Source organism: Prionailurus bengalensis, chromosome D1, assembly GCF_016509475.1.
Source record: "Prionailurus bengalensis isolate Pbe53 chromosome D1, Fcat_Pben_1.1_paternal_pri, whole genome shotgun sequence".
Taxonomy (NCBI): Eukaryota; Metazoa; Chordata; class Mammalia; order Carnivora; family Felidae; genus Prionailurus; species Prionailurus bengalensis.
The window spans coordinates 66,389,012-66,401,478 of record NC_057346.1 but is presented as its reverse complement, the minus strand read 5'-3'; the positions used below and the strand labels follow the sequence as shown (position 1 = coordinate 66,401,478).

The 12,467-nt window shown below is 38.5% G+C and overlaps 1 protein-coding gene across 7 annotated transcripts in view; it reads left to right on the top strand.

Annotated features, from left to right (window-relative positions):
- DENND5A (DENN domain containing 5A) overlaps positions 1-12,467 on the top strand; it is a 119,124-nt gene that overhangs the window by 42,274 nt on the left and 64,383 nt on the right. For all 7 annotated transcript variants that reach the window (XM_043580608.1, XM_043580607.1, XM_043580605.1 and 4 more), the window contains one exon: positions 9,632-9,819. In XM_043580608.1, coding sequence (XP_043436543.1) covers positions 9,632-9,819 — 188 coding nt within the window. The remainder of the gene's footprint in view (positions 1-9,631; positions 9,820-12,467) is intronic.

Sequence of the window (12,467 nt, the reverse complement as noted above, 5' to 3'; positions counted from 1 at the left end):
TTATAACTGAATTGTTTTTTATAAATGAGAAGTGAACTGAATGTGAGCAGCAGATTTGGACAAAATAGTAAAGTAGATCAGAAGGAAACAGATGTTTATTAAATGAACCAGAAAAGTAACACAAAATGTATTCATTCAGTACTTATTTATTGAGAGCCTAGCGTGTGCCAGGCATTGTTTCAGGGTCTAGAGACACAGTGATGGACAAAACAGATAAAAACCCTTCCTATAATGGAACTGATATTTTAGTGGGGAAGGAGAGGTGATTATATAAATAAATAAAGCTTATAGTGTGTAAGGTGTTAATAAGGTCTGTGGAGAAAAGTAAAACAGGAAAGAGGATGGTATTTGGAGAAGGGAAGTTCCAATTTTAACAGAGTGATTAGTTCAAGCCTTCTCCGAGTGACCCATGTCATATCTGTAAGAAAAATATTCTAAGCAAAGGGCATAGGACATATAAAGGTTTTGAGACAAGAATGTGCTTGTTATGTTCAAGAACAGTGAGAAAAATGGGTGGATGGAATGGAGTGAGAGAGCAGGGATATAGAAGCAGATGTTAGAGACTTAACAGCAGCCTAGATTTTTTTTAAAAATTTTTTAATGTTTATTTTTGAGACAGAGAGAGACAGAGCATGAGCAGAGGAGGGTAGAGAGAGAGAGGGAGACACAGAATCCGAAGCAGGCTCCATCCAGGCTCTGAGCTGTCAGCACAGAGCCTGACGTGGGGCTCAAACTCACGAGCTGTAAGATCATGACCTGAGCTGAAGTCGGACACCCAACCGACTGAGCCACCCAGGTGCCCCTAGATTTTATGGTCTCATAAGGACTTTGTTACTCTGAGATGCATAGTCATTGTAGGTTTTAAGTTTTTTGACTTTTTATTTTGAAGTAGTTTCCAGCTATGGAAGAGTTGCAAGAAGTGTTCAAAGAACTCTTGTATGCTCTCCCACAATTCACCAATTGTTAACTTTTGTTGGCCACATTTGTTTTATCATTCTCTCTCTGTATATGTGTGCACATAACTGAACCATTGAGAATCATTGCAGACACCATGGCCCTTGACTCCTAAATGCTTCGGCTTTCATTCCATAAGAACAGGAACATTTTCTTACATAACCATAGTCTGATTATCACATTTAGGAAACATAACATTGTTACAATATTGTTATTCAGGTTCTACCATTGTCCAATAATGTCTGCTTTGATAATTTTTTTTTTTTTTTTAATTCCTGATCCAGGATCTAGTTGAGTAACATGCATTGCTTTTACTTGTTACTTCTTCATGTCTTTCATGACATGGACATTTTTGAAGAGTGTAGCAAGGCATTCTGTAGAATGTCCCTCAATTTGGGTTTGTCTGATGTTTCTTCATGATTAGACTCAGGTTATATAATTTTTGGCTGTAATACACAAAAGTGATGTTGTGATTTTTCTCAGTGTGTTACATCAGGAGGCACTTGATGTCAGTTTGCCCATCTTTGGTAATGTTAATTTGATCACTTGGTTAAGGTTATGTCTGCCAAGTTTCTTTCTTTCTTTCTTTCTTTCTTTTTTTTCTTTTAACATTTATTTATTTTTGAGAGACAGAGACATAGCACAAGTGGAGAGGAGGGGCAGAGAGAGAGGGTGACAGAATCCAAAGCAGGCTCCGGGCTGTCAGCACAGAGCCCGACACAGGGCTAGAACCCACGAACCATGAGATCATGACCTGAGCTGAAGTCAGACGCTTCACTGACTGAGCTACCCGGGCGCCCCTGCCAAGTTTCTTAACTGGAAAGTTATCCTTTTTCCCTTTGTAATTAATAAGTACTTTGTGGGGAGTTAATTTGAAACTCTGTAAGCATACTACTCCACTTTGAAGTTTGCCCAGTAGATTTAACATCCATTAATGATTCTAGTCTGAATTAGTTATTACCATGATGGTTACAAAATGGTGATTTTTCTAGCTACATCTATATTTATTGGTTGGCATTTTACTACAGGGAATAACATTCATTCTCCTTTGTTTACTATTATATGGGCTCATAGATTTTTATTTTATTTTATCTTATTTTACATATATATATATATATATTTAATGTTTATTTACTTATTTTTGAGAGAGACAGAGTACAATCAGGGGAGGGGCAGAGAGAGAGAGGGAGAATTTAAAGCAGGCTCCAGGCTCTGAACTGTCAGCACCGAGCCTGATGTGAGGCTTGAATGCACAAAGCTCGAGATCATGACCTGAGCTGAAGTCGGATGCTTAACTGACTGAGTGAACCACCCAGCCGCCCTAGATTTTTATTTTATTCAGTAGCGTAGATACCTGTAATGAAGTGTGAATGTTATAGAGGTGGAAAAAGGAGGATTAAAACCAGAAATATGATAGGTGACATTTTTCCATCAGAGTTTCTTCTTATTTTCCAAGAATATGGGTTATTGTATCCATAATAAGAATTTTAAAGAGGTTTGAAGGCAGTTGAGAAGATTTGTGTATAGAATCAAATGGAATTCAGGATCCAAAGTCATGTTTACAGTAAGGTCAAGAAAAAAGCTTTTTCCAAAAAATTCCTGGACATTGTTGAGCATGGCTGACCATAAAATGCAGTGGCCTTCTATTGGCTGTAGGTTATGTTCTGTATTAATAGAGTACTTTAAACAATTCAGGTTGGATTTCTTGAAATAGTTTTTATTTATGATTCAAAGGCCTTAGGTAGATGAAAATCACTCTGGACTTCCAAAAACATGTCATCACCACTCAGTTAGTTTTGACCAAAGCTTGTCCTGCCTTCCGAATAGAAAATAAGCATTACTTAAGGAAAAAGAATGGAGGCAAAATTGTAAGAATCTCAAAATATAATCCACTGGGTGACTGAAGTGACATTTTTAGGAATTTTTAACTTGTACAGATCATTTTACCTACTCCTGGATATTTGTTCTTTGGTCCATATATAGCTTTTTAAAATAACTTATTTTTAAAAAATATTTAAGGGGCGCCTGGGTGGCGCAGTCGGTTAAGTGTCCGACTTCAGCCAGGTCACGATCTCGCGGTCTGTGAGTTCGAGCCCCGCGTCAGGCTCTGGGCTGATGGCTCAGAGCCTGGAGCCTGTTTCCCATTCTGTGTCTCCCTCTCTCTCTGCCCCTCCCCCGTTCATGCTCTGTCTCTCTCTGTCCCAAAAATAAATAAATGTTGAAAAAAAAAATTTTTTTTTTAAAAATTAAAAAAAAATATATTTAAATGTTTATTTATTTATTTTGAGAGAGAGGGAGACAGCACAAGCTGGGGAGGGGAAGACACAGAGGGGGAAAGCGAATCCCAAGCAGGCTCCATGCTGCTGTCATTGCCAAGCCTGACGTGGAGCTTGATGTCACGAACTGCAAGATTATGACCTGAGCCAAAATCAAGAGTTGGGCACTTAACTGACTGAGCTATCCAGGTGCCCCTTTAATAGCATATTATTCACTGGTTGGTGCAAAATTGTACATAGAGCAGAAGTTTTTTATCTGAGTTAGTAGGGTAGTAGATTGGATAATTGGAAAAGTCATTTCAGTCTGAGAATCCTAAAAATGACATATATATCCATTAAACATTGTATTTTAGTGTAAAACATGATTGTATAGTCACTAGTCTTTTGATGAAGGGTCTATCTATTTCCTTGGATTATGGGTCCACTAATCTAATGTCTGCACTGTTTTTCTTGCATAAACCACACCTATAATTCATTAACTAGGCTTCCAGATACATTTTTTTTAAAGGGGAGTGAGAACTTAATGAACTTTACAAAAGAACTGGAATGGAGACTACCTGTAGATTTTTGTAGTTTTCCCTAGTTTTTTGTGCTTAATTGCCTCATGATATGCCTAATTCAATTATAGTATTTTTTAGCCACTTTGCATTATTCAGTCTTTTTAAAGCATTTAATTTTGTTTTCAGAGAAAATTCTTTTTTTTGTCCTCATTTCACCATTTATTTACATAATATTTGGTTAAATTATATAATTTATCTGTGTACACAGATACGTTATGTGCGCTAGTTGAACTAACACAGATAAGTCTTGTAACAAATGTAACTGATTTTTGATAAGCATACATTAGTTTTTATTGTAAAAGTAATGCATGCTGCTTAAGGCATACAATCAAAACAATTCCAAAGGGAATACAATGAACTCTCCTTTCCTCTCTCCCACTGGTGTTAGCAAGAGATCAAGTTTCTTGTATATTCCTAGTGAAAATAATCGTTTTTTAAAAATGTCTATTTATTTATTTATTTATTTTGAGAGACAGAGAGAGTGCGTGTGTGTGTGTGAGAAAGAGCGGTGGAAGGGCAGAGAGAGAGAGACAGAGAGAGAGAGAGAGAGAGAGAGAGAGAGAGAGAATCCCAAGCAGGCTCCGTGCCACCAGCGCAGAGCCTGACACGGGGTTCGATCTCACAAACTGAGATCATGACCTGAGCCAAGATTAAGAATCATATGTTTAACCAACTGAGCCACCCAGGTGCCCCATAAATAATAGTTTTTAAAAAACAAATAAATAATGTATGGGCAAACAAGGCAAAGAACGTTGAAAATTTCCCTTTTTCGCCTAGAATTCTATTTCTATGAAGTGACTTCTTAATTTCTTAGTGCCTTCCACCCCCCCAGATTTTTTTAAGCAATTAACTATTTTTATGTTAAGTGTTGAGTACATATGTATTAATTGTAATGTTCTTTAAAGTATTCATATACATTATGATACATGTATGGTATATTAAAAACTGATGCTAAAATTTAATATACATATGTATATGTTTTAAATATGGTATATTAAAACTTAGAAAAAAGCCTTTCAGTTGTGTGATAGGAATTTTAACACATTGCTAAAGGTTATATAATGAAGTGTACCCCTGGTTATCCTTTAGAGAGATTACCACTGTCTCCTGTTTCCTTCCAGACATAATCATGCATATATGCTTTTTAGAAACAACACAAATGGGAGCATGCTAGTCATTGTTTTGCAATTTCTTTAATAATGGATCTTGGAGATATTGGACATAGAGATTAGTTTATTTCCTAAGAACAAAGAATACACAAGAAACACCCTTGTTCATACAGTTTTCACAGAAGTGTGAGTATGCAAAGGCAGTTTATGATTCGGTTTCTAATGTGCAGGACTTGCCCTGTAGATTGTTTAGGAGTGGACTTATCTGTAGAGTGTTCCCAAGGCTATTATCTTTCTCTGCACAGAGACAAGTCATAAAGACAAGCAGATTCCTCCCTCCTTCCTCACCATGAAGCAGTGGTCATTGTAATCCCACTATGCTTTGCATTATTACCCCTTTTTGTTAAAAGTAATTGCTCAGTTAATGTTAGGGGAGCCATAAGAGAACACAGTTGTCTAGAGCTGAAGTGTTTCCAGTTGATTTGATTGTTTGAAATGGTTTGGATGCACATGACCTTCAGCTGCATCCTATTTATTGGTTTTGCCTTCTTGAAATGATGAGCACAGACACAGGCAATGGCAAAGGAAGTGCTGATTTGATCATTTGTGTTGTGTACACAAACGGGTTTTTGCTATTGCATACAGCTCTTGGAGGTCAGCATCCTAGTGTGGGTACCACAGATTACTGGAACCCTGAGGTATTGTTTGCTAGGCCATCCTTCAGGTGGGATGTTGCTTTTTTTTTTTTTTTTTAATTTTTTTTTTTCAACGTTTATTTATTTTTGGGACAGAGAGAGAAGAGCATGAACGGGGGAGGGGCAGAGAGAGAGGGAGACACAGAATTGGAAACAGGCTCCAGGCTCTGAGCCATCAGCCCAGAGCCTGACGCGGGGGTCGAACTCCCGGACCGTGAGATCGTGACCTGGCTGAAGTCGGACGCTCAACCGACTGCGCCACCCAGGCGCCCCGGGATGTTGCTTTTTAAAAATATAAATATAGAGAGAAAAAGAAACTCAGAATTCACATAGACCAGAAAGGCCATACAATTCCACGTTTCTAGTATCAATAAAGTTAAGCCACATAGATGGAAAGCAGCTTAGTCTTGAGAGGAGATTATGTCTGACCTCAAAAAGTGTTTTGTTTCTAAGAATCCCATAATTTCAAGTGCATCACAAGGAATTCTTCAGAGATTTCAATCTGAAGCAAATAAAGTTATCCACTTTTACAAAAATAAGTGGTCTGAGTTTTAGATGCTAGATTACATTTATCCTGAAGAGTAGGGAAAAACCAGAACTAGATTTCTGTGATACTGAAAAACTTGCTTTGATGGAGCAGAGAAGGCCTCTTTCTTCAGACTCTAGCATGCTCTGTGTTATGGTTATAGAGCAGATGTTCCCAGACCTGCAGCTAGGAACCATACATAGTAGTCCAGTGCCAGGAAGTCTCATGACAGAGGCATTTTTGGGACTCCTTTACTTAGACTGTCTGTTGGCCTTCTGTGAGATGTTACTGTCCCTGAGCAGACATGCCAGAAATGCCAGCCACATAAAACACCTGCTTTACTGACTTTGGGTAAAGGAAGGAGGAAGTGGTTTGGTTTTCTCATGATTAAAAAGACCTCTGGTACCTCTGACCCCCACCCCCTAAGATTCAGAAGTGTGTGTGTGTGTGTGTGTGTGTGTGTGTGTGTGTGTGTGTATACACACTGAAAATGGGGGTGGGATATTTCAGTGAATATTTATTCAGAATATGTGTTTGAGAGCCAGTGTTCAGACATAGTAGTAAGACTAAACCAGCTTTAAATACCACTTGAAGGTTTTCTCCCACGCTTTTACATTCTTTTGATTCATCTTAATTTTGAATTTTAAAATAAATTCTTAGGATGTCTGAGATTCTCAAGATTGTTGCTCTTGAGTAGATTATTTACAGACATTCACATGTAGAAGAATATAGGAATTGAAGTCTCATCTGGAGAATCATGAGAATTTGTCTTAATAACGATTATTGGGGCGCCTGGGTGGCTCAGTTGGTTGAGTGTCTGACTTTGGCTCAGGTTGCAGTCTCGTGGTTCGTGGGTTCTAGCCCCACATTGGGCTCTGTGCTGACAGGGTGGAGCCTGCTTTGGATCCTCTATCCCCCTCTCTCACTTCACTTCTCCTGCTCACATTCTTTCTCTCAAAAATAAATAAACATTAAAAAAATAATGATTGTTGGAGTAGTCATTGAGCAGAAGAATTTCAGCAGAAAGATAAAATAATAAGTTGTATGGTGTCCCATGGAATTGGGATATCAGGTGAAGAAGAGGCTGAGGATAGAGCTTGCAATGGTGTAAATTTTGTTACTCAGTTTTTGTTTACTTTCATGTGGGACTAAATACTTTTTCTGAAATTATTTATATTATTTATATAAAACCTAATTTAATTCTTCAAAGATTGCTTTTTTTTTAATTTGGGAAATGTTTTTGTTGTTGCTTGAATGAGGTGGGGAATCTTCACAAAGTAGTTTTTTTAAAAAAAGTTTATTTACTAAATATTAAAAAAATTTTTTTTTCAATATTTATTTTTGAGATACAGAACATAAGTGGGGGAGGGGCAGAGAGAGAGGGAGACAGAATTTGAAGCAGTCTCCAGGCTCTGAGCTGTTAGCACAGAGCCTGGCCTGGGGCTTGAACTCACAAACTGTGAGATCATGACCTGAGCCGAAGTCGGATGCTTAACCGACTAAACCACTTAGGCACCCTTTTGCTAAATAGTTTTTAATACAGGAATGACCATGCTTTGTGTGGGCACAATGAAAAATGAGACAGACTCTCTCCTTGAACTCTTATTAGTTTGCCCTGATCTTTAGTGAATATGAGAAGCTCATGTTCTTTTGTCCTTCTGCTAAACTGTTTTTTTTTTTTAATTGATGATCAAATCTCTGAGTTTACTTTTATGCACTGATTGGTTATATCACTCATTTGTCAAGTGCCTTAGTTCCCCCAAAGAAGCATATGAGGCATTTTCCTGTAGTACCTTTAAAATGTTCAAGATAATGAAATTTTAGTCATTAATCTCTATTTATTTGCATTACTAGTTAAAAGACTATTTGTAGGTCATGTTCTTTTTTGCTTAGCTGAGAGTAAGGTGATAGGCAGTTTTCAAAGCTTTATTAGTGAGCAAATGTAGGGTACTTTACTGAACTTCTACATAGTTGGTACATATCAGCTTTTGTTCATTTTTACTCAACCTTCCTCATTTTCTGGAAAGCTTTTTGTTACTTATAACTCTTTTATGAACCAAGCTGTGATTTGTTTAAATGATGGGGTGGGTTTTTAGTATATGAAACCACTTTAACCCTCATGAAAGCTCATTTGAAAACAACCATTCCAAAGGATATTACTCATATGATTTTAAAATTTATGTTCCTGCTTTGTCCTTAAATGCCTGAAACCATTTTACCATTTGTGAAGAGTAATTTAAAAAAAAGTTTTTTTTTTTTTTTGTTTTTTTTTTTTAAATTTTTTTTCAACGTTTATTTATTTTTGGGACAGAGAGAGACAGAGCATGAACGGGGGAGGGGCAGAGAGAGAGGGAGACACAGAATCGGAAACAGGCTCCAGGCTCTGAGCCATCAGCCCAGAGCCTGATGCGGGGCTCGAACTCCCGGACCGCGAGATCGTGACCTGGCTGAAGTCGAACGCTTAACCGACTGCGCCACCCAGGCGCCCCAAAAAAAGTTTTTTTAATGTTTATTTATTTTTGAGAGAAATAGGGACAGAGTGCGAGTGGGGGAAGGGCAGAGAGAGAGGGAGACACAGAATCCAAAGCAGACTTCCAGCCGTCAGCACAGAGCCCAGTGCGGGGCTCTAACCAATGAAGCGCAGGATCATGACCTGGGCCGAAGTTGGCTGCCCAACTGCCTGAGCCTCCCAGGTGCCCCTGTGAAGAATAATTTTTAAAATTTCACTTGTAACTGGTCCATTTTATTGGCTTTGCCAGTGTATTTATTACTTATTGTTTTGTAAAACACGTCCAGAAATTGTGTTCTAAAGGAAAGCAAAACTTTGAACACAAGCCTTCCCTCCCAAACTAAGATCCCTGACCTAGAGTTAAGAGTTTTGAGGCCTGAAAGTCAATGTTTTGAGTCTTTCATATCCTCAGGAAGCTTTTCATTGATCTGTTAAAATAACATATTTGTGCTGTTCCCATTGAGGAAAAGTTCCAGGTGAAAGACAGACTTGGCTAGTGTAGAAAACCAGCTGCTGCATGCTGTGTGGTTCTTTGGTCTTAAACTTGAAGGCAGAGCTCACATTAGTTCCTTACAGGATGCAGACATATCTGAGTGGTAAAAGAGACTGTTTTGGCTTCCATGCTGAATGAAGACCCTTTTTTTTTGTTGTTGTTCCAGTTCCCCAACCCCTTTCTACTTAAGAGAATCTACTTAACATTCTGGTTTAGTATTTGGAGCAAGGTGGTATTTAGGATTTCTACTGTATTTCCACACTAAATTTTATCACTTGCGAGAACCTGTATGTGAGGGTTAAATTTCAGCTTGTGGTCCACTGAGGTCTCTGGGTTGTCTTTCTGGGTACCCACAAGGGAATCACACTCTGAGCATACCCTTGCTGAAGTTTATCCTGACTGTTTCTAAATGTGAAATTGTATTGAAGTTTTTAACTTGTTATTTGGCAAGCAGGTGCTTTGTTTTTGACTGGTTTGTTTTTTGTTTTTTGTTTTTTGTTTTTACCTAGATTACCAGAGACTGATGACTGTGGCGGAGACAATTACAGCTCTCATGTTTCCTTTCCAGTGGCAGCATGTCTATGTCCCTATTCTCCCGGCTTCTCTCCTACATTTTTTAGATGCTCCTGTTCCATACCTGATGGGCTTGCATTCCAATGGCTTGGATGACCGGTCAAAGCTGGAGCTGCCTCAAGAGGTAAGAGGAATGCGGAGTTTGAGTGCTGGTGCCTTTGGTCCCAATCCAGTATTGGAGGGAGGATGGCTTTGGGATGAGCCCAGGGTGGTGTCTCCAAGTTTATTTTATTTTATTTTGAGGAACATAAATTACTTTCCAGGAAATAAGTAACAATGATGAACATTTAGCTTAGTTTATGTTGTTCCAGAAACACTTGTCATCTTTATTATATGGCATACATACATTGTAATCCCTGTGTTTATACTATCGTGAATTGCCTTTTTCATTTGCAGTTTTTCTTTTTTTTTTAAGTTTATTTATTTATTTATTTATTTTTAATTTTTTTTTTAACGTTTATTTATTTTTGAGACAGAGACAGAGCATGAACGGGGGAGGGTCAGACAGAGGGAGACACAGAATCTGAAACAGGCTCCAGGCTCTGAGCTGTCAGCACAGAGCCTGACGCGGGGCTCGAACTCATGGATCATGAGATCATGACCTGAGCCGAAGTCGGCCGCTCAACCGACTGAGCCACCCAGGCACCCCTAAGTTTGTTTTTATTTTGAGAGAGAGTGCACGTGTGCACCAGTGGGGGAGGGGCAGAGCGAGAGGGAGAAAGAGAATCCTAAGCAGGCTCCATGCTGTTGGCACAGAGCCTGACATAGGGCTCCATCTCACAAACTGTGAGATCATGACCTGAGCCAAAATCAAGAGTCGGATGTTTAACCGACCAGGCCACCCAGGCACTCCATATGTAGTTTTTCAAGCCAGTATTTTACATACTTTTCAAGACATTTATTAGAAAATCATTTTATTATGTAAAACTTTTAAATATACACAATGCATAATGAATTCTTGTGTTCTTAACACCTAGCTTCAGCAGTTATACATATTAAATTATATTTAAGAAATTTTTTATTTTAGAGAGAGACAGAGCTTGAGTGGGGAGAAGGGCAGGGAGAGAGAGAGAGAGAGAGAGAGAGAGAGAGAAAGAAAGAAAGAGAGAAAGAAAGAAAGACTCTTAAGCAGGCTCCATGCTGAGTGTGGCTTGATCCCATGACGCCAGGATCGTGACCTGAGCCCAAATCATGAGTCAGCCACTCAACTGAGCCACCCAGGTGCCCCTAAATTGCATTTTAATTCTATACCTCTCATTCCCTTATTATTTTAAGGAAATCCCACATAATATAATTTCATAATTACTTCATTACACCAAGTATTAATAAATCAGTGAGTTTCTTTTATAGGCCAAGTTTATATGTAATAGTTGACCTGATCATAGTGATTCTTGTGGTGCTGAACCAGCTTTGAAAACTTTCCTTTCAAGATAAGGAAGACCTTGAGAGAATGCTTTTCCTCTCTTTCTATGAGGATGGTCTCCTCCTCTTTCCTATTGTTTCAAATACCAAAGAATTAATTAAAAATATGTATTTACTTGTTTATTTTCTACTTTATTCAAAATATATTTAAAGCATGATTAAAATAAGATTGTTTTATTTATTTATTTTTCTTTTTTTAATGTATGTTTATTTTTGAGAGAGAGAGAGAGTGTGTGTATGTGAGCAGAGGAGGGGTAGAGAGAGCGAGAGAGAGAGAGCCACAGAATCTGAAGCAGGCTTTGAGCTGTCAAGCACAGGCTGACGTGGGGCTCGAACTCACAAACTGTGAGATCATGACCTGAGCTGAAGTCGGATGCTCAACTGACTGAGCCACCCAGGTGCCCCTTATTTTTCTGGAATTATCCATAGAACTGGTCTACCTTTTTATGTCATTTTGTGGCTGGTATGAAACTACTTGGGGAAAGGGCTTTCGTACACTGAATTTCTCAGTCATTAGAAAGGCCTGGGAACAAGACTTTGGAGGATACATACACTGGTGTTAACATGGCTTTATTTCCTCACTTCATCAAAATGTTTTTGGAGGGAGATTTTTGCATAATTGAGTAATATTAGTATTAGTAAGGAGACCTCCAAAGAAGAGAACAGTCGCACGGACTTGTTTGTGAGCTTCATTCATGTCGTTGGGCATGTCTGGGCAGCATCCTTGATGAAACCCTGATAATTAGATCACACCTGTAATATTTAAATTATAGTCAAATGCATCTCTTTTTTTTCCTCTCTCCTTTGGTTTTACAATCAAAATGTCTTCCTCGTAGCTTCTGATGTTTCCACCCCCTTTGCTTCTTTGGTTTTATAGAGCTTTGTGTTGTTTGGAGTAGGACAAGATTGATTAAGGAAGAAAAGATCTAAATGATAGAGAAAATCATTGAGTTGGGGTATTAGGTTTTTATGTATGCTTGTCTGTTTTACTGGTAAATACACATGAAGAGTAGTTATCAAAGATTGGAGATTGGGGAGTTTCTGTTTGCTTTGTTTTATTTTTTTAAGTTTATTTATTTATTTTGAGAGAGCATGCTCTCCAGTAGGGGAGAGGCAGAGAGAGAGAGAGAGAGAGAGAGACAGAGAGAGAGAGAGAGAAACCTGAGCAGGCTCTGAACTGTTAACAGAGAGCCCAATGTGGGGCTTGAACCCCTGAACCATGAGATCATGACCTGAGCTGAAATTGAGAGTTGGTTAGGATGCTTAACTGAGCCACCCAGGTGCTCCTTCTTGATGGTTTAAACAAAGCCATAATTTAAATTGACACCTCTTCATAGTAAACCTAATTAT